General features: G+C 44.4%; 1 protein-coding gene across 2 annotated transcripts; it reads left to right on the forward strand.

The window, feature by feature from the left end:
• Positions 1 to 959: 959 nt before the first annotated feature.
• On the forward strand, positions 960 to 22,146 carry SIRT4 (sirtuin 4). 2 transcript variants are annotated; one of them, XM_075831200.1, is made up of 4 exons: positions 960 to 1,054; positions 3,396 to 3,925; positions 4,209 to 4,503; positions 21,511 to 22,146. In XM_075831200.1, exons 2-4 carry the CDS (start codon positions 3,432 to 3,434, stop codon positions 21,688 to 21,690), a joined length of 969 nt encoding a protein of 322 aa, XP_075687315.1. In that variant the 5' UTR covers positions 960 to 1,054; positions 3,396 to 3,431; the 3' UTR covers positions 21,691 to 22,146. The 2 variants fall into 2 exon arrangements, with proteins under 2 accessions (XP_075687315.1, XP_075687307.1); XM_075831192.1 differs by lacking the exon at positions 960 to 1,054 and adding an exon at positions 1,082 to 1,596.
• Positions 22,147 to 22,748: the final 602 nt, after the last annotated feature.

The raw sequence follows: 22,748 nt of genomic DNA on the forward strand, positions 1-22,748 counted from the left end.
GGGGCCCGGGGGGGTACAGAGGGAGCTCCCTCCCTCTGTCAACCACTTCAATGCGGCGGACGCCATTGACAGCCGCATTGAAGGGGTTAAATGGCTGCGATCGGCGGTAACTGCCATTGCAGCGGGATGTCAGCCGTTTATGACAGCTGACAGCCGCTGAAGATAAAGCACGCACAGCTCCTGCGTAAATTCATACTACATTGGGGTCCAATATTGGCGTACACGGCTGGAAAATCTTCTAAAGTATAGGTTTTCAGAAGTACGCAAACGGCAGGGTATGTGAACAATGTAATCCGATGGTGGCGGGATTGGCCAACTGTCCTACGGTAGCAGATGTGGGGGGGGGGGGGTACTGGATTGGGCACGTTGTTCTTTCAACATGACGATTCTTTGTTATTACAGGATATGAGTCGTTGCCAGTGGGGTCTGGCGGGGGCTTATTACCCTCTCCCCATTGAGTTGTTTATGAGGGAGTTGGGAGAAATAGCGGTCACGTGTATGGCCAGTTTTAGGGCTGCTGGTCAGTCCCCTAACATGTGCTGTCAGGGGAAACTGGACAAACTGGATATTTACCTGTCCTATTCTATAGTTCTCCCAAAGTGGCGCTCTTCTCTCGCCCCTCTATTAAACGTGCCTGTTACTGGGGGTGTTAGTGTATAGAGGTATAGGCCTGACATAGTGACGAAAAGTTATATGTCTATGCCCAGCACTATATGCATAACATGTGGGTCTAAATTAAGATGGATCTATTTAATGAACATATTTTTATTACAAATCATCACAAACTTAAAATTCGTTTCTATAGGAAATGAACTCATCCTGAAGGACAGCTGGTTCTCCTCACACAATGATCCTTCAATGTACAAGCCTCTCATTGCGCCGCCATTCTTCCGTCCAGTGCTACATTGTTACTACATTGATGGATCCTCTCATGTCCTACTGTAAATTACGCTTCTTCTTGTACCGAGGCTTATACAATGCGGGAATTTCCTGTAGCCGCGCAAAGGACTGTGGGAACTGTAGTTTATAGCGCTTACTAGCTGTGGTTGCTGTGGTGAGTGCGTATTATAGGCAATATGTCGGGGGCGGCGGCTAGGGTTGTATTGAACTTATATATGCGTCTCGCCTTCTGATGCTCACTAAGTGACAACAGGGCTATAGGGACAGGTTATGGCTGCTGGTGTTCCCCGGGTGGAGGTTAAAGTGCAGCCCGCTTGTATAATGTCTGGTTCTGGAGGTCGTGACCTTCTGTGTGTTGTATCGTATATCCGCCCATGCTGCAGAGTAGGAGATACAGGGAATACTGCTGTGTGGTTTACATGTCCCCTCACCTACTGGAGCTGCCATAAGAGTTGTGCCTCATAATATTAGCAAATGTGGTAATATCAGAGAACGCCTAGAAAGATGGCCATACACGCGCGGATGAGGCAATGATGCGACAAGCATTGGAAGGCTCGTCAGGAAGGGGACATATACAAAAATATATTTCTCACAATGGAGGAGATACTCCCCAAAATGGGACAGAAAATGTTTGTATATGGCGTCTGCAAAATTTTTGCACATTTTTCAACAGTTTTGAAAAGTCTCTAGAAAAAGGTGAATGGTTGTAAAATGCGCCAGATTTATTAACAGCTAGCGCCTTTTTTTGGCACAAATCTTAATGTAAAATGCGCCAGCCGAGAGGCGGCATAAATTGTCTAACGTGTCTAGCAAGATGCACCAAATATATCATACCATCGTGATACGTTTGGCCCAGTTTCTGCCTGTCGGGTCTAGTTTTTTTCCTATCTTTAAGGCCCTGTTCACACTGGAGTTTTGTTTTTTTATTCTGATCTTGACGCGGAAGCCACGTCAGAATCCGCGGCAAAAAAAAATCCAAAACTGCCTCCTATTGGTTTCAATGAGGCATTTTTTTTCTCCCGGTGGTTTTTGGCTGCTCGCGGTAAAAAAAAGCGGCATGCTCTTTCTTGCCGAGGTTCCACCTCTCACCTCCCATTGAAATCAATGAGAGTCAGAGAAGGCATTTTTTGCCCGCTGAGCTCAACGGCCACGGGCAAAAAAATGCAGTGAAGATCATGGCAAGAATTTGCAGGCAGGTCAAAATCTGCCTCAAAATTCCTGCAAAGACTGCATTAATAAATCTCCACCAATATGTTTGATTTTTTTCCTATGGGATATCATTCATATCATGGGAAATATTGCGCATTTGCATTGCTCCACATCTATTTGTCCCAGACGATAGTAGAGGAAGCATTACAATCGTAGTATGTCACTAACAACTGAGTCAGAACTGGTGCAAAGGAAAAGTGGAGTAGTTGCCCTTGGTAACCAATCACGTCACTGTTTTCAGCTTCCAAAGGGCTTCTGTAAAATAATAGATGGAAGCTGATTGGTTGCCATGTGAAACTACCCCACCATTCCTTTGCACAAGTTTTGATACATCTTTCCCAATAAGTTTTCCAAATGGTGAAGTAGATTTTTATTGGTCAGAACTGATAATTTTTAGTACCTTAGGCAAAATAATTATTCACAATTGATTATTGTTACGGGTCAGATCGTTCCTAATAATCTTCACATCTATTTAGTGATCATATAGTAAAATGAAAACGTTTAACCATATTCTACACCTGAAAAGTGGCAATATAAATGTACAGAATTAACATATAAACAAGGCCTCCTCATCATGACAGTGCTTTTGTGACCACAATTTATCCGTATTTTTGCAGATAAATTGCGGACTCATTAATTTCTATGGCCCCATGCACACAACCATGGTTTTCACAGATCCGTGCTGGGGCCACAATCCGGGCCACAAAACTCAAGACTAGTCATTTTACAGTCTGGATATGCAGTTTCATAAACTGGTGAAATAATTTATTTTTCTTTTGCGGATCCGTGAATCCTGATGACACACGAATGCACCGCCACGGATCCTTGGTTTTGCTACCCGCAAAACCACTACGGTCGTGTGCAGGGTGCCTAATAATGTTTAAATAATGTCGCCCCATGAAATCCAAATAATACTTTCATACAGCACCCGAATAACACTTATCATACAGTAACACTTTCTAGGCCATGGCACTATGTAAGCCCTATATTACTTTTTGTGGGCACTACATGAGCACTATTTGGTTCTATACGGGCACTGTTTGGTTCTATGTGGGGAAGTATGGCACTATGTGGATACTTTTTGAAATGTATAGTACTGTATTCACTAGGCACTAACTGGCCACTCTATGTACTATGCCAGCACTGTATGGCTCTATGACAGTATAATTTTATGGGCATTACTAGGGTATACAATATTTTAAAACTTTCTAACTGTCTTTCCTAACTCAGAAACATGAAATGTGGCTACTCCGAAGGTTTTATCAACTGCTTTGCTTCCCTTGTAGATGCATGGTCCCTGGATTTATACACGATACTGAGTGATGTGGATCTATGTTATGAAATGCTCCTCTGTACTTCGAATGCAAAGCATTGGTTTGATCAGACACAGCTCCCATCTTAGCATGTCAGAGTATGTCCCAGCTTGCCCACCTACAGATCCCAATGAAGTGCAGAAGCTCCAGGACTTTATACTTAATTCCCAGCGACTGTTTGTCATGACAGGTGCTGGGATTTCTACAGAATCAGGAATTCCTGACTATCGCTCAGAGGGCATAGGACTATATGCCAGGACTGAACGAAGACCCATCCAGCATGCAGAGTTTGTCAGGAGTCAGGCTGCACGCAAACGGTATTGGGCTCGCAACTTTGTCGGGTGGCCACAATTTTCTTCACATAAGCCAAATTTGGCACACCTAGCTCTGGCTAACTGGGAGAATGCTGGGAAACTGCATTGGTTAGTGACACAAAATGTAGATGCCCTACATGCTAAGGCCGGACAGCGTCGCATTACTGAGTTGCATGGCTGCACTCATAGGTAGGTGTTTTATGCAAATCCTTTATTTACTCTGTTTCTAGTGTTACTTTTCTTATCTATCCTTTGCTACGCTGTTTAGGCTCTGTTCATATCTGCGCTATGTCTTCCATTAATAACAGAAGCCATGTTGGATCTGTTGTATGATGGATCTATTCTTGCCGTCAAAATTGGCAGAAATCTAGATGCATCCCCGGTTAAAATGTAATAGTGCAGGTGTGAACATAGACTTAACAAAATATTTTCAGTATTATTAATTCTTATCATGGATTATCTGCCTCCTTAGGGTGATTTGCCTTGGCTGTCACACAGTGATTAGGAGATCTGAACTTCAAGAAAAGTTTGTAGCTCTGAATCCATCTTGGAATGAGCAGGCATGTGGAGTGGCACCAGATGGAGATGTCTTCCTCACAGATGAGCAAGTGTTACACTTCCGAGTACCATCTTGTGATAAGTGTGGAGGTATCCTAAAACCACAAATGACTTTCTTTGGTGACACAGTAAGCCGAGAACTGGTGTACTCTCTTTATGAGTGTTTAAATGCAGTGGATGCATTGCTCATTGTTGGATCCTCACTTCAGGTGAGCGTCTGTTCACCCAATATCAAGCATTCATTATGATAATTTATGTTAGGGACAATAAAATGGTTGTCTTAGAGCAGGGGTCTCAAGCACGTGGCCCGCGGGCCGCTTGCGGCCTCTGAGTCTGCCATCTGCGGCCCACAGGACACAGAGCCTCTAGTATAGGCTCTGCTCCGGGACTCTGTGGAATTCCCTGACATCGCTGTCCATATATGGACAGTGTTGTCAGGGTCTTCCCCAGAGCAGAGTCCTGGGCAGAGTGCTAGTATATTCTCTGCTCCGGGACTCTGTGGAATTCCCTGACATCGCTGTCCATATATGGACAGTGTTGTCAGGGTCTTCCCCAGAGCGGAGTCCCAGGCAGAGTATTAGTATAGGCTCTGCTCCGGGACTCTGTGGAATCCCCTGACACCGCTGCCCATATATGGACAGTGTTGTCAGGGTCTTCCCCAGAGCAGAGTCCCGGGCAGAGCGCTAGTATAGGCTCTGCTCCGGGACTCTGTGGAATCCCCTGACACCGCTGCCCATATATGGACAGTGTTGTCAGGGTCTTCCCCAGAGCAGAGTCCCGGGCAGAGCGCTAGTATATTCTCTGCTCCGGGACTCTGTGGAATTCCCTGACATCGCTGTCCATATATGGACAGTGTTGTCAGGGTCTTCCCCAGATCGGAGTCCTGGGCAGAGCGCTAGTACGGACTCTGCTCCGGGACTCTGTGGAATCCCCTGACATCGCTGTCCATATGTGGACACGCGATGTCTGGGGCTTCCCCAGAGCCGGAGTCCCGGGCAGAGCGCTAGTATAGGCTCTGCTCCGGGACTATGTGGAATCCCCTGACACCGCTGCCCATATATGGACAGTGTTGTCACTACATTATAAGTGCCCTATCTCCTACATAAGGAGATCGGCGCTGTAATGTAGGTGACAGCAGTGCTTTTTATTTAGAAAAACAATCTATTTTTACCACTTTATGAACGATTTTTAGCTTTATGCTAATTCGTTTCCTAATGCCCAAGTGGGCGTGTTTTTACTTTAGACCAAGTGGGTGTTGTACAGAGTAGTGTATGACGCTGACCAATCAGCGTCATACACTTCTCTCCATTCATTTACACTGCACTAGCGATATAGCTATATAGTTATGTGCAGCTACAGACACACACTATAACATTACTGCAGTGTCGGGACAATGAATATACATTACCTCCAGCCAGGACGTGATGTGTATTCAGAATCCTGACACGTCTGAATCTTTTCTGTGAGATTTTCAGCAAGGCAAACGTAATCTCGTTTACATCGTAATCTCGCGAGATTACGTTTGCCTTGCTGGAAATCTCACAGAAAAGATTCAGACGTGTATACACATCACTAACACCTAAAAATTGGAGTCTGACACACCACAATGAGATATAAAATCATGTAACTTTATTGAAACAATAAAATAAAACACATTAAAAAACAGAGATGATTTCCACAGTGCGGACGACAACCAGATTGATACAATTAATACAAAGGGGATAGGTAATCCTAATGCCACAATGCAGCCCCCAACAGTAAGATTACAATTACAGCATATACAGATGATAAATGACAAGGTAAGAGAAACTACTCAGCAAGAAAATAGATAAATCGATAAATTTTTCAGGGATTACTATACGATCAAACAAATAGTGGAGGATGAAATGTAAACACTATAATAGTATAAGAAATATAGCAAATATATAGCAAAGTATGGCTCACAGGATAAATTGACCTATTCACCCCCAGACGAAGGCTTGAAGGGCCCAAACGCGCGTCGGGGTTGACACCAGAGACGGTGACTGTAGTGATGGGTAAGAGTTCCTTTTCCAGCATTTGAATCCCACTATGGGATATACTATCTGCTAGCATGTAAATCCTGGTATAGGATGAATAAGGTTTTTCCCTTAGTTGATTATATAGTGCAACTACTCCGTACCATGTTGTTGTAAAAGCACAGGCACTATCCTGAGTGTTTCATAGGTCAATTTATCCTGTGAGCCATACTTTGCTATATATTTGCTATATTTCTTATACTATTATAGTGTTTACATTTCATCCTCCACTATTTGTTTGATCGTATAGTAATCCCTGAAAAATTTATCGATTTATCTATTTTCTTGCTGAGTAGTTTCTCTTACCTTGTCATTTATCATCTGTATATGCTGTAATTGTAATCTTACTGTTGGGGGCTGCATTGTGGCATTAGGATTACCTATCCCCTTTGTATTAATTGTATCAATCTGGTTGTCGTCCGCACTGTGGAAATCATCTCTGTTTTTTAATGTGTTTTATTTTATTGTTTCAATAAAGTTACATGATTTTATATCTCATTGTGGTGTGTCAGACTCCAATTTTTAGGTGTTAGTTATTAGCGGGTGCCACCGTTACCATCATGTTTATTATGCTTAGGTCCCTATAGATATGATGTACCAAGTATGATATAGGGATATTTATGTATTTGGGGATCCTTTTGCTTCTGGTGCTCTCCATTTAGGTAAATCATGTGTATACACATCACGTCCAGGCTGGTAGTGATGTATATTCATTATCAGGACACTGCAGTAATGTTATAGTGTGTGTATGTAGCTGCACATAACGATATAGCTATATCGCTAGTGCAGTGTAAATGAATAGAGAGAAGTGTATGACGCTGATCTGTACAACGCCGACTTGGTCTAAAGTAGAAACACGCCCACTTGGGCATTAAGAAATGAATTAGCATAAAGCTAAAAATCGCTAATAACGTGGTAAAAATAGATAGTTTTTCTAAATAAAAAGCACTGCTGTCACCTACATTATAGCACCGATCTCCTTATGTAAGAGACAGGGCACTTATAATGTGGTGACAGAGCCTCTTTAAACTGGAAAACTGGATTGTTGAAATAAGCACATGTAGTATTGTTATAGTAGTGTAGTATTATTATAGTAATGTAGTATTATTGTAATGTAATAGTATTATAGTAATGTAGTATTATTATAGTAATGTAGTATTATTATAGTAATGTAGTATTATTATAGTAATGTAGTATTATTATAGTAATGTAATAGTATTATTATAGTAATGTAGTATTATTATAGTAATGTAGTAGTGTTATTATAGTAATGTAGTATTGTTATAGTAGTGTAGTATTATAGTAGTGTAGTATTATAGTAATGTAGTATTGTTATAGTAATGTAGTATTATTGTAATGTAATAGTATTATTATAGTAATGTAGTATTATTATAGTAATGTAGTATTGTTATAGTAATGTAGTATTATTATAGTAATGTAGTATTGTTATAGTAATGTAGTATTGTTATAGTAGTGTAGTATTATAGTAATGTAGTATTATATTAATGTAGTACTGTTATAGTTTTGTAGTATTGTTATATAAATGTAGTATTGTTATAGTAATGTATTATAGTTATGTAGTATTGTTATAGTAATGAGGTATTATAGCATTGTAGTATTATTATAGTAATGTAGTATTGTTATAGTAATGTAGTATTATTATAGCAGTGTAGTATTATAGTAAAGTAGTATTATTATAGTAGTGTAGTATTATAGTAGTGTAGTATTATAGCATTGTAGTATTATTATAGTAATGTAGTATTATTATAGTAATGTAGTATTGTTATAGTAGTTGATTAACAATAATTTTGTATTGTATCAAATTTGAAAGTAATGCGGCCCGCCAACTTCACATTTTTTCTATATGTGTCCCATTTACCCAGCCGAGTTTGAGACCCCTGTCTTAGGCCGGATTCACACGAGCATGTGCGTTTTCCGCATGCAAAAAACGCGGCATTTTGCCCGCGCAAAAGGTCCATAAAAGCTCCGTGTGTCAGCAGCACATGATGCGTGGATGCGCCACCGCCATCATTATGACACTCTGTTTTTATATTTGTAAACAGAAAAGCACGTAGTGCTTTTCTGTTTTCATTCATAGTTTGACTACTGTAGTGCGCATCACGCGCGGCACACGGAAGTGCGTCCGTGTGCCTGCGCGCTTTTCACGCACCCATTGACTTCAATGGGTGCGTGATGCGCTAAAAACAGTCTGAACGGCCCCATTGACTAACATAGGTCCGTACAACGCGCGTGAAAATCACGCACGTTGCACGGACGTATTATACGTTCGTCTGAATAAGCCCTTAGAGTGTATTCAGACGTTGCGTTTGAGGTGTGGTTAAAACCACATCGGAAATTCGCATGCGTTTTTACCACGATTTGATTTGTTTTTTGATGCAATTGCAGTAAAAAACAAAAAAGGATAGAAAAACGCACCAAATTGCGGTAAGATGGTTGCAATTTTCAGATGCGGTTACAACTGCATTGAAAAACCGCATCTGAAGACCGCATAAGTCTTACCACAACATCTGAATACACCCTAAAACTGAAGAAAATCTGTTTCATTCTGAAAATTCATTAGACATGATTAAAAAAAGTTCTTGTTTATTTCTCTGTTACTGTTGCTATCCTAGTTTTAGTTGAGAATTCATAATATGAACTACTTCAAATGTTTAAGCCCTTAACCCCTTAATGACCAGCCTATTTTGGACCTTATTGACCAAGCCATTTTTGAAGTTTTTCCATCGTCGCATTCCAAGAGCTATAACTCTTTTATTTTTACGTCGACATAGCTGTATAAGGTCTTGTTTTTTGCGGGACAAGTTGTATTTTTTGTACATTTTGGGGGACATATTATTTATTGATTAACTTTTATTAACTTTTATTTGGGGGGAAATAGAAAAAAACCTGAAATTTCGCCACTCTTTTTCGCATCTTAAATCTACGCCGTTTACCGTGTGATATAAATAACACAATAACTTTATTCAGCGGGTTGTTACGATTGCAACGATACCAAATTTGTATCGTTTTTGTATGTTTTACTACTTTTACACAGTAAAAACGCTTTTTTTTCAAAATTATTTGTTTTTGTGTCTCCATATTTGAAGAGCCGTAACGTTTTTATTTTTTCGCGGATGCAGTTGTATGAGGGCTTTTTTTTTGCGGGAAGACTTGTAGTTTTTATTGGTACCATTTTGGAGTAGATGCGACTTTTTGATCACTTTTTATCACATTTTTTTTAAGTCAGGATTCACAGAAAACAGCAATTTTTCCATAGTTTTTTATTAAATTTTTTACGGCGTTCACCGTGCGGGTTAAATAATGTAATAGATTTATAGTCGGGGTCGTTACGGACTCGGCGATACCAAATATGTGTAACTTTTTAACTTTATTTTGTTTTTTTAATAGTAAAGCATTTTGTAAGGGGAAAAGCTGGGTTTTTCATTTTTTTTCACATTTTTTTTAAAATTAACTTTGTTAAACTTTTTTTTCACTTTTTTACTAGTCCCACTAGGGGACTATAATATGCGATTCTGTGATCGCATTTATAATACACTGCAATACTTTTGTATTGCAGTGTATTACTGCCTGTCCGTTTAACACGGACAGGCATCTGCTAGGTCATGCCTGCGGCATGACCTAGCAGGCATTCATGACAGGCAGACCTGGGGGCCTTTATTAGACCCCCGGCTGCCATTAGAGACACAGACACTCGGCGATCGTATCGCCGGGTGTCGGTGGGAGAGAGAGGGAGCTCCCTCCCTCTCTCCAAAACCACTCATATGCGGTGCTCGCTATTGAGCACCGCATCTGAGGGGTTAAACGTGTGAGATCGATACTAATATCGATCTCACACGGCAAAGCAGGGACGCTCCCAGCCCTCAGCTGCCTCTGGCAGCTGAGAGTAGGGAGATTTGACAGCTCCCTGCTCTGTTTACTTGTTCCGATGCCGCGACGTAAAAAGTCTATGGCATCGGAATAAGGCCCGTTAGTGACCGACGTAGAAACACGATGGGCCGGTCACTAACGGGTTAATGACGCAGCCTTTTTTGGGCCTTATGGCTCAGACCCCATTTTTTTAAATTAATCCAAGCTATTCTGAGATTGTTTTCCTGTGACACATTGTACTTTATGTTAGTGGTAAGATTTGGTCGAAACATTCAGTATTTATTTGTGAAAAATAGCAACATTTTGAGAAAAGTTTCAAAAATTACCATTTTTAGAAATTTTAATGTATCTGCTTGTAAGACCGACAGTTATAACACACAAAATAGTTACTAATTAATATTGTGTGACAATACCCATTTGTGGTGATAAACTGCCTTTTGGGCCCATAGGAGGGCTCAGAAGGGAAGGAGCGCTATGTGTTTTTTGCTGGATTGGTTTTTAGGTGCCATGTCGCATTTGCAGAGCCCCTGAGGTACCAGTACAGTTAAAACCCCTGAGAAGTGACCCCATTTTAGAGGTGTAGTGAGCATTTTGACTCCACAGGTATTGTGTAAAAGGTAATGCGCAGCAGATGAGGCAGAGTGAGATTTTCGATTTTCAATACATATATGCCATTTCAGTGTCCGATATATTGTGCCCAGCATGTGCCACCGGAGACATACACCCCATATATTGTAATGTGGGTTCTCCTGGGTATGGCAATGCCCTACATGTGGCTGTTATCTGCTCCCTGGGCACATGGCAGGGTCAGAAGCGAAAGAGAAGGGGGATAAGCTGTGCAGAGTGCATCAGGGTAAATAAAACTGGGGTAAACTAAAAATCAAGGGATGTATGATAAATGTTTAAACAGTCTTTCATACAGAGCCCTGGTTTTTCAGGACATGTGTCGCATTGGTATATTGTGTCCTTCCTTATCCCCTTCTTTGAACAGACTCTGCATCTTTGGCTCTTTCCTTTCTTGCCAGTTTGGGAAACTTCTCTTGGAAAGTGTTGCCCTGGTACGATGCGTGTGGCCCCGCTTCCAGAAGTACTGCGTGCTTCCTGGTCCCTAAAGATTAGGTTCTTGATAACCACCTCTTGAAATTCCAGGAAAGTTCCCCTCTGCCCTGCAAATCGATGTAACACGTATGCATTGTACAATGCCATCTGTATGACGTGCACAGCCAACTTCTTATACCACACCCTCAATTTCCGCATGGCGCTGTAGGGCTTCAGGACTTGATCTGACAAGTCCACCCCTCCCATATACCTTTTGTAGTCCAAGATGCGGTCTGGTTTGGGGGTCTCTGTACTGGTACCTTGTACAGGTACATGGGTACTGGTGTGGCCATGTATTGTTGTCAACACAAGGACATTTCTCTTGTCCTTGACACACAATATGTTGCTGCAGGATTGTGCCCTGCTCTCACCCCTTCTGAGTATTTGCCCAAGCAGTGTCTTAGTCAGGCCTCTCAGATTTTTTTCTAGCAATCCTGCATGCCACAATACTTTTGGGAGCGAGGCACTTGAAGAATGGGACGCTGGTATACAAATTATCCAGGTAGAGATGATAACACTGATCCAGCAATGGGTGCACCAAATCCCACACACGTTTTGCATTAACTCCCAGTAAGTACTTCTGGGGGCTGAATACTGGTGTCCTTCCATTCATATACCCTAAATTTGTAAGTATACCCTGATGCACTCTTACATGGCTTATACATCTTCATTCCATACCTTGCCCTCTTTCTCGGCAGGTACTGGCAGAATTGAAGCCTCCCTTTAAAATGTACCAGGGGCTCGTTGGTAGAAATACAGTTCTCGGGGGTGTATGTTTGGGCAAACCGGGCACTGAAATAGTCTAATAGCGGTCTCCGTTTATACAAACGGTCAAAACTGAGATCGTCTCAGGGTGGGCACTGCTCATTATCTGCATAAAGTAAAAAGCAAATTATTTTTTTCATAACACATCCTGGACATTGCCATGCGGTACATCAGGGTGTGATATAAGATGTCTGTGCTCCAGTAGGCCCTAATGGATGGCTCCTTCAGAAGTCCCATGTTCAAGTGCAGTCCCCAAAAGTTGCCCAACTCTGCTGTGTCTACAGGGGTCCACCTGTTGGTTTGGGCATAAAATGACGTGGGGTTCTTGGTGATATACTGTTGGGCATATAAATCTGTCTGGGACACAATAAGCTCTATAAAGTCATCAGTGAAAAAGAACGTGAAAAATTCCATCCTGCTGAGCCTTGCCATATTAAATTTGTTCCCTGGGCTGCCCGTGTACTCAGGGATTTGGGGCTCATAATTATCTGGTGTGGGGGCCCAAATCAGGTAACTTTGCTCGGGGGTTTCAACTGTGACGGGGTCACTTCTCTTGGGGTTTCAACTATGGTGGTGGTCCTAGGGCGTCTCCTAGGCGGTCCCTCCGCTTCATCACTACATGAGGTTGACAAATAAAGAGTCAAACCATCTGACAAGTCTGTTTCGGAGGCAAGAAATGCTTATGCCTCTTCAGCAGTTGTAGCGTCCATGGCCGCGGGCCGTCGGGTTTACTCACCTCCCGACGCCCGCAGCCATGGATCTGTGAGCGCTGGTCCCCGTCTCCTTCCTAGGAGACGCCAGCGCTCACTTCCGCTCCGTCCGGCTGTGTCCTGGAGGAAGTCATCATCAACTGCCACGATTTCCTGGTCTATAAGAAGGCCCCTGGCCTTGCCTGAGCATTGTTAGCTTTCCCAGTCTGTCTTGCAAATGGTCCGTTAGTGTTTCCCGTTCCTGTTGTTACCCGTGCCTTGTTCCCCGTTCTTGTTTCCCGTGCTTTGCCTTAGTATCAAGTCGTGCCACGTCCTGTGTCATCTGCCACTTCCTGTGTCATCTGCCACGTCCAGAGGAATCTGCCAGGTCCTGTGTCATCTGCCACGTCCAGAGCAATCTGCCACGTCCTGTGTCATCTGCCACGTCCAGAGGAATCTGCCACGTCCAGAGGAATCTGCCACGTCCTGTGTCATCTGCCACGTCCAGAGGAATCCGCCACGTCCTGTGTCATCTGCCACATCCGGAGGAATCCGCCACGTCCTGTGTCATCTGCCACGTCCGGAGGAATCCGCCACGTCTGGCGCAACTTGCAGCTCCTGTGTCATCCGCCACGTTTGGCGCTGTCTGCTGCAACCATCTCCATCTGTGCCAGAGCTTCGGTCACCGTCTGGAATATCCAGGTACCCTTGTGCGGGACATTGTATTTCTGGGGTTTCCTGTGGTTTGGCCAGCTGCCTTCCCGCTACAGTGGTACGGCCTAATGGGTCCACTAACCCGCTCCGTGACAGTACGCTCAGGCCATGGAACCCGCTGGTCAACCTGAGACTTTGACGACACAAGCCATGCTGGCCGAGATGGAGGATCTCCAGTCACGACAAGACCAGCTCCTCCTGTCGGTGAACGCCATAGCCCATCGGCTGCTTGCTCCAACCACAGTCATCACCGCACCCGTTCCTGCGTTTTCGCCTGCTATACTTCCTGTTTGTACCGGTACCAACCCCCTGTGTTTCTTGCCGCTACCTCCACGCTATGACGGAGATCCGAGGTCCTGCAGGGGATTTTTGAATCAGTTCCTGATCCACTTCAGAATACATGCCAAGTCCTTCTGTTCGGATGACGTCAGGATCGCCTTCATCATCTCTCTCCTTACTGGCAAAGCCCTGGCATGGGCTAATCCTCTGTGGGAACATCAGGGACCAGAGACCCGGGACTTGCCGTGCTTCTTACGGACCTTCCGCTCGATCTTTGAGGAACCTGGGAGGGTTACTTCGGCTGCTGCATCCTTGCTGACCCTACACCAGGGAGATCTCACTGTATGCCATTCAGTTCCGTATCCTGGCTGCTGAATTGACCTGGAACAACGAGGCTTTTGTGGCTACATTCTGGCAGGGACTGTCTTCAGGGATCAAGGACGAGCTGGCTGCTCGCGATCTGCCATCTACCCTGGATGATCTTATCCTACTCGCCTCCCGTGTCGACATGAGGATCCGGGAACGTTCCCAAGAGGTTCTCCGGGAGAGAGAACTTCCCAGGCTGGATCCTGCTGTCCCGCAATCCTCCTCAGTCGTCCCACCAGAGGATCCGATGCAGGGTAATTATGTCAAATTGTCTACCCAGGAGAAACAACGCAGACGCAGTTCTGGACTTTGTCTGTATGTGGAAGCCATATTGTGCGTCTGTGTCCCCAGAGGCAGGAGAGACCCCATTGCCTAGGATTGGTTGGAGAGACAACCCTAAGTGGAACGGAATCTAACAGAGCATTCGGTTCCAAATTGACTATTCCTGTGACCCTGGTATCCGGCGAGAGGACGCATCAAGTTTCTGCCTATCTTGACTCTGGCTCTGCTGCAAACTTCATCCAGAAAGAGCTTGTGGATCATCTTCAGCTGCCCAGAGTTCCCCTGGAGACATCTTTGGCTGTTGCCTCAGTTAATGGACTGCCTCTACCTGATCCCATCATCTCTAAAACCAAGCCGTTGAATCTCCAGGTTGGAGTACTTCATTCTGAATTTATTTCCTTCCTTGTTTTGCCCAAGGCCATCAATGCTGTTTTGCTGGGCCTGCCTTGGCTTCGACTACATGCCCCAGTCCTGGACTGGAATTCTGGAGAGGTTCTCCAATGGGGCTCCAAGTGCCATGGTCGTTGTCTGTTGTAGATCCTTCCTGTCAAGCCTCCTCTGCCTCAGTCGTTGGCGGGACTGCCTCCCCATTTTGCTCAGTATGCAGATGTTTTCAGCAAGAAGGAGGCTGAGAAGCTGCCTCCACATCAGACTTATGACTGCTCCATTGAACTGGTTCCTAATGCCTCTCTCCCCCGTGGACGGGTATATCCTCTCTCCTTGCCTGAGTCTCTATCCATGTCGGCCTATATCAAAGAGAATCTTGAGAGGGGTTTTATACGAAAATCTTCCTCCCCGGCCGGGGCTAGTTTCTTCTTCGTTAAAAAGAAGGATGGATCCCTTCGGCCCTGCATTGACTACCGGGGCCTCAACCTGATCACAGTCCAGAACAAATACCCGTTGCCACTCATCTCTGAGCTGTTTGATCGCATACGAGGGGCCAAATTTTTTTCTAAGCTGGACCTGCGTGGGGCTTACAATCTAGTCCGGATTCGCCGGGGTGATGAATGGAAGACGGCATTTAACACCCGGGACGGGCACTACGAATACCTAGTGATGCCCTTCAGACTTTGTAACGCTCCCGCAGTGTTTCAGGAGTTTGTTAACTATATCTTCCGGGATCTACTCTATGTCTGTGTTGTTGTTTATCTCGATGATATTTTGATTTTCTCCCCAGATCCGACGACTCATCGGAGGCATGTCCGTCAGGTTCTACTACGATTGAGGGAGAATCATTTATACGCCAAGTTGGAGAAGTGCGTCTTTGAGAAGAGTTCTCTGCCCTTCCTCGGCTACATCATCTCGGATCAAGGCCTCAAGATGGATCCTGAGAAAGTGAAGGCTGTCCTGGAGTGGCCACGTCCCCAAGGCTTAAGGGCCATACAGCGGTTCCAGGGATTCGCCAATTTCTACCGGCAGTTTATTCCTAACTTCTCTTCTCTGACGTCTCCCATCTCGACCCTTGCCAAGAAGGGTGTGAACGCCAAAGTGTGGACTCCACAGGCAGAGTCCGCATTTATTAGCCTCAAGAAAGCCTTCACTTCAGCTTCAATCCTCCATCACCCTGACGTGTCTCGGCAGTTCTCACTAGAAGTGGACGCCTCCTCTGTTGGTGCAGGTGCACTTCTGTTCCAGAGGAGTTCCAAAGGAAAGGCAGTAGTATGTGGCTACTACTCTAGACTGTTTTCTTCTGCTGAGCGCAATTACTCCATTGGAGATCGGGAGCTGCTGGCCATCAAATTAGCTCTGGAGGAGTGGAGACATCTTCTGGAGGGCGCTGCTCACCCCATCCTGATCTTCACCGACCACAAGAATCTTACTTACCTTCAGTCCGCTCAAAGACTGAATCCTCGTCAAGCCAGGTGGTTGCTGTTCTTCACCCGTTTTCTGTTTGTGCTCCACTACCGTTCCGCGGACAAGAATGTGAGGGCCGATGCCCTGTCCAGATCGTTTGAGACGGAAGACACGGTGGAGTCCCTTCAGACCATTATAGACCCGTCCTGCATTGTCACTGCTAATCCTCTGCAGGTTAGAGACATCCCTCCTGGGAGGGCTTTTGTTCGGTTGGCAGACAGGAGAAGAATTCTCCGCTGGGGACATAGGTCTAAACATGCTGGGCACGCCGGTGTCCGTAAAACCCGAGACCTGATTGCTCGTCACTTTTGGTGGCCCACGCTACCTAAAGATGTTCTGGAATTTGTCTCTTCTTGCACAGTGTGTGCCTCTAACAAAGTGACTCACTCCAAGCCTGCCGGCCTGCTTCAACCTCTGCCTGTACCCAGTGCCCCCTGGCAGCACATCGCAATGGACTTCGTCACAGACCTTCCTCCCTCAGCAGGATGTAACACTGTCTGGGTGGTGGCGGACCGGTTCTCTAAGATGGCTCATTTTATCCCGCTGACCGGCCTACCTTCTGCTCCTCGTCTGGCGAGTCTCTTCATTCTACACATCTTTCGCTTGCATTGCTTGCCTCTACACATCGTGTCGGATCGGGGTGTTCAGTTTACTTCTAAGTTCTGGAGAGCCCTCTGTAAACTCCTGGATGTGAGTTTGGACTTTTCCTCTGCCTATCACCCCCAGTCCAATGGGCAAGTTGAGAGGATCAACCAGATCAATGAGAATTATCTCCGCCACTTCATCTCTTCACAGCACGATAACTGGGTACAGCTTCTTCCATGGGCCGAGTTTTCTTACAACAACCACACAAGTGAGTCCACCACTTCCACTCCGTTTCACATCGTGTACAGTCAACATCCCAGAGTCCCACTTCCTGTATCAACTTCATCTCAGGTACCCACTGCTGACTCTGCATATGGGGACTTCCTGCAAATCTGGCAACAGACCCGGTCCTCTATTTTGCTGGCGGTAGATCGCATGAAGCGAAAGGCAGATACTAAGAGAAGAGAGCCGCCTCAGTATCTTCCTGGGACTAAAGTCTGGCTGTCCTCTCGGAACATTCGCTTGAGGGTGCCTTCATACAAGTTTGCTCCCAGGTTTCTTGGTCCTTTCGAGATCCTGCAACAAATTAACCCTGTCTCCTATAAGTTGCGGCTGCCTCCTACCCTCAGAATCCCTAACTCCTTCCATGTGTCCCTCCTGAAACCAGTGGTCCTGAACCGCTACAGCAAGACTTCTAGTTCCACAGTTGCTCCCAGCGGTCCTTCTGATGTATTCAAGGTAAAGGAGATCCTGGACTGCAAAAGGGTAGGAGGAAGGACTTTCTATTTGGTGGACTGGAGAGGGTTTGGTCCTGAGGAGAGGTCCTGGGAGCCAGAAGAGAACCTCAGCGCTCCTGCTCTTATTAAAAAGTTCCTCTCTCACTCTGGCCCCAAGAAAAGGGGGGCGTAAGAGGGGGGATACTGTAGCACCTCCCGACGCCCGCAGCCATGGATCTTTGAGCGCTGGTCCCCGTCTCCTTCCTAGGAGACGCCAGCGCTCACTTCCGCTCCGTTCGGCTGTGTCCCGTAGGGTGCGCGCACGCTCGTGCCCGGCCTTAAAGGGCCAGCGCACGCAAATTGGAGGAAGTCATCATCATCAACTGCCACGATTTCCTGGTCTATAAGAAGGCCCCTGCCCTTCTAATCCTTGCCTGAGCGTTGTTAGTTTTCCCAGTCTGTCTTGCAAATGGTCCATTAGTGTTTCCCATTCCTGTTGTTACCCGTGCCTTGTTCCCCGTTCCTGTTTCCCGTGCTTTGCCTTAATATAAAGTCGTGCCACGTCCTGTGTCATCTGCCACGTCCTGTGTCATCTGCCACGTCCAGAGGAATCTGCCATGTCCTGTGTCATCTGTCACGTCCAGAGGAATCTGCCACGTCCTGTGTCATCTGCCACGTCCAGATGAATCTGCCACGTCCTGTGTCATCTACCATGTCCAGAGGAATCCGCCACGTCCTGTGTCATCTGCCACGTCCGGAGGAATCCGCCACGTCTGGCGCAACTTGCGGCTCCTGTGTCATCCGCCACGTTTGGCACTGTCTGCTGCAACCATCTCCATCTGTGCCAGAGCTTCGGTCACCGTCTGGACTATCCAGGTACCCTTGTGCGGGACATTGTATTTCTGGGGTTTCCTGTGGTTTGGCCAGCTGCCTTCCCGCTACGGCGGTACGGCCTAGTGGGTCCACTAACGCGCTCCGTGACAGCAGTAATTGACTGTTGGGACATATTTGTTATTTATGTTGTGCTTAGACACGTGTAAAAAAGTAAGGTATTGGGTATACAAAAAAAAAAAACTTTAGAAAGCTTGAAAAAAAAACTACACAAAACGTTTTTCTTTCTATAGAGCAAGTGGACTTCCCTACACTAAACCTAACTAGGGCGAGGGTTCCTAACACTAAACCTAACTAGATTTTTTGTGAACTTCCCTGATGCTAAACCTAACTACGGCGACGATTCCCTGACACTAAACCTAACTAGATTATTCCGAGCTTTCCTGACACTAAACCTAACTACGGTGACGGATTCCTAACGCTAAAACTAACTACGGTGACTGATTCCGGACGCTAAATTCCCTGACACTAAACCTAACTACGCTTTTTGACAGTTTCCTGACCCTAACTAACCCTAATACTAAACTAACTGGTAACTATTTTTACTTTTTGATTAATTTTTTTATAGTTTTATGTAGAAGGAAAGAAAGAAAATAAAGCCCCCTAGAGACCAAAAAATGTGGCCCTGAAGACTGCAAAGTGGTCAGTGACAGAAGATCTCTAAACAAAAATGTGGGGGTGACAAGGGGGACACAAGGAGGAGGATGACAGGAGTGGGAAATGGATGGAGGACAAAAAAGCTGTTAGCAAAGCACAGCACAATTTATTTCTTTACAAACGCTCCTAATACCCACTCTGAACGACTCACTAACACCAACAGAGAAGTACATGGCGGATACAGCAGGATCTGATGTCAGCGATCACCACTTTTGGCAGTAGTCACTGACCAGTAGCGGCAATCGCCGAGGCGGGACCACGGCAATTGGTCTATGGGGATTGAGCTGCGATAGCCTGCTGTCGGTAACGGCAGTTATCACAGCTCATACACGTGCCGGGTAAAAATTATGCTCTATTAAGTCCCCAACGTACTATTACTGAGCTCAGTGCGAACGACGCGCTCAGCCCGACGCAATAGTACTGCGCGGAGCGAGAAGGGGCTAATGAAAATAATTTTTTATATGTTTTGGAAGAGAAAATCACAGCAATAGTAGCAACATATGTGTATTGTTAAAATGTTAACCAACATACCATATGTACAGTTTTGTTTTGTTGCGTGTTATTTACACCAATTTCGCAAAAATAATAAAATTCAATGTTTCAAAAAATATATAAGAAAATGTTAACCAAAGATCTTGAAATGCTTGCTTAATCAGGAGGTGACAGATTTTGCCTCTGTTAGCCTTTGGGGCACATAGGCACTTGGAGTTTCTGCTGCTCCAACCTATGGAGCCATTGGCACTCTGTGTGCTACTTTATTGTGGCTTTGTATAGGTTTTCTTTAATGTGGAGAAGGAATGCTTCTAAGTAAGAATACCTCTGTAATACAGCATTTGATAGAACATGCAATGGTTTTTCTCTTTTGTATTAAGAACTCTTGCCAAAAAACCTCTTTGTGCCTCCATTTGAAATCAGAGGTATATGGAGGTACTATAGGGTTCCATATTTATATTGGTGCCATATTACAGCTCTATACAACTCAGAGCTGTAATACAGTAGTATGCATGATCCCTTATACTGGGCCAGCCAGTTATTAAAAATTCCTAATCAGCAAAGCTTTATTGACAAGGCCTCAAAGTGGACATGTCATGTACATTCTGCTGCCCTGCACGGTAATTGGGATCAACCTGTCAATCAACAGAAAGTGGGCGGAAGCTCATGAATACGCTGGACTCCTCTCTGGCGGCACTGCCTGGGCTCTGAATGTAAGTTCTCATTTTAGGATTCACATTTTAGCACATAAGTGACAGAAAGCTACAATCAGCATGTCTGTCACTAGATTATGCGCCCTCAATGTGGATGACATGTTCCCTTTAAGATTGATCGAGCTGAATGGCGTTTATTTTATAACAAAACAGGATTCATATAGAGGAGGAATAATGTGCAATATATGGAACAGTGGTAATGACTTACTGCATTGTTGTAGATACTGTTTTGTTTGCACGTATGTTCCTTTTAATGAATAGCATCATATATTTGAAAAATACCATAGTATTTATGTCTATGACCAGCTTGAATGGAATAACTACAACCCCTTCAATTTTGTCTTTTGAGGTTTACAACAAATTATAATTATAATTATAATGATCTGTATTAGATAGCTACAGTAGGAACATACTTTTACTTTACACTCATGGGTTGTTATATATGAGGTTGATGCACGTTGACACAGAGTGCATCTACCTTCTGTTTAGTTTAAAACCTGGTAAGCAGGTATTTATTTTACAGGATGTTAATTGATAACTAGTATTACGCCCAGAGATCTTATGTTGAACTGTGAATATCAGCTGACAGTCAGACTACAGACTGGATTTTATCACACAAGTTATGTATATTGTAACTGTCTCCCTTCAATAATAAGTTTGAAATAAACTTATAACTTTTATAACTGAAAAAAAATACACTAACAATTTATATATATATATATATATATATATATATATATATATATATATATATATATAAATATTTCAAGGGAACATGTTAGCAATTTTCAGTCCTCAAAACGTCTTACAGCGCTATATACAGTGTGGGGAGTGGAGTGTGACTTTACCGTTTTGATGTCCCTAGTGCCACAGAGGCAGCCTCTTCATGTTCATGCCGGCCCTGCCTTCTCTTCTGAGTGATGGCTCTAGCATTTGATCAGGATACCTCTAGAACCGGCAATCAGAGTAGATAGTGGCACTTGCAATGGCGGTGCCAGGGGCATCAAAAATGTCTTGGTAATGCAACATAGGTTTGGTTATGCTGCACTCCCCACCCTGTATATAGGGCTGTCAGTAGTTTTCAGGACTCAAAACTGCTATTGGGTTCCATTAAATTTGAAACATATAATTAAATGACTCCCCCCCATCAAAATTTTTGTTTTTATCCAGGTTTACTCTGGATACCGGTTTGCAATGAAAGCCCAAGAGAAGAACATTCCTATTGCTATCCTTAACATTGGAGCCACCAGAGCAGATCACCTGTCAATGGTTAAAGTCAAAGCTCGCTGTGGAGATGTCTTACCAAAGATAATGGCTATGGATCCGCAGCAGCAAGAAAGGGGGGGCTGAATATTAAATCCTGTTGTTTTTAGATCCAAGCTTAAAAAATTCAATGCTGGCTGTGTTAGGCTTCGTTCACATCTGCATCGGGCTTCCATACATGGGTTCCAATAGACCTTTCCATCAGGGGAACCCATGAACGGAAACCATAGCTTCCGTTTGCATTGCCATTGATCTCCGTTCCGTAAGGTTTCCGTCCTTTTTTGGCGGAAACAATAGCGCAGTTAACTACATTGTTGATTCCACCAAAAAACGGAAACCTTACGGAACGGAGACAAAATGGTTTTCGTTTGGTTTCCGTTCATGGGATCCCTTGACGGAATGGTCTATCTGAACCCATGAACAGAAGCCCGACGGAGATGTGAACGAAGCCTTTTTTATATATATATATATATATATATACACAATTCATAAACAAAGTATACTGAGGAGATTTATAAAAACAAATGCAATTTATTGCTCTTAGCAACCAGATCGCGGCTTTTTATTTTCCAGGACGTCTACAAAAATAGAAAGAAGTCATGTAGAAAGATGATGAATAAGTGATCTAAATCACTTAACTAGCTAGACTAATGCCGTGTGTAAACAGGGCAACGGTCAGCCGATGAACGAGCAAACGCTCGTTTATCGGCTGATTGTATCGTTTTAGATGCCAAAAATGTTATTGTTGTCGGGCAGCACATCTCCCTGTGTAAGCGAGCGCTCGTCCCCATACTAGCCCATTGTGAAAGGAGCAAATGAGCTGTCTCGCTGATCGGCGCTCGTGTACACGGCCCACGTCGGGCCATGTAAGACCACCTGAACAGTGTGTCAATAGATTGTGCAGTGTATGTAAAAATAAAAAAATGGTTAAAAATACATTAAAGGGTTTTTCCACGACCGGACAACTGATGACCTATCCACTGGATAGCTCATCAGTATATGATCAGTGCGGGTCCGACACTCGGACCCCGCACCGATCACCCGCACTGTCTGCCTCCAAGCGCGGGATGTTTTGGACCATATGCAGTAGTTTGAACCAGAAGCAGATGGCTCGGCCTCTATTCTGTTTCCGGAGCCATCTGCTT

The sequence above is a fragment of the Rhinoderma darwinii genome, chromosome 1 (genome assembly GCF_050947455.1).
Source record: "Rhinoderma darwinii isolate aRhiDar2 chromosome 1, aRhiDar2.hap1, whole genome shotgun sequence".
Taxonomy (NCBI): domain Eukaryota; kingdom Metazoa; phylum Chordata; class Amphibia; order Anura; family Rhinodermatidae; genus Rhinoderma; species Rhinoderma darwinii.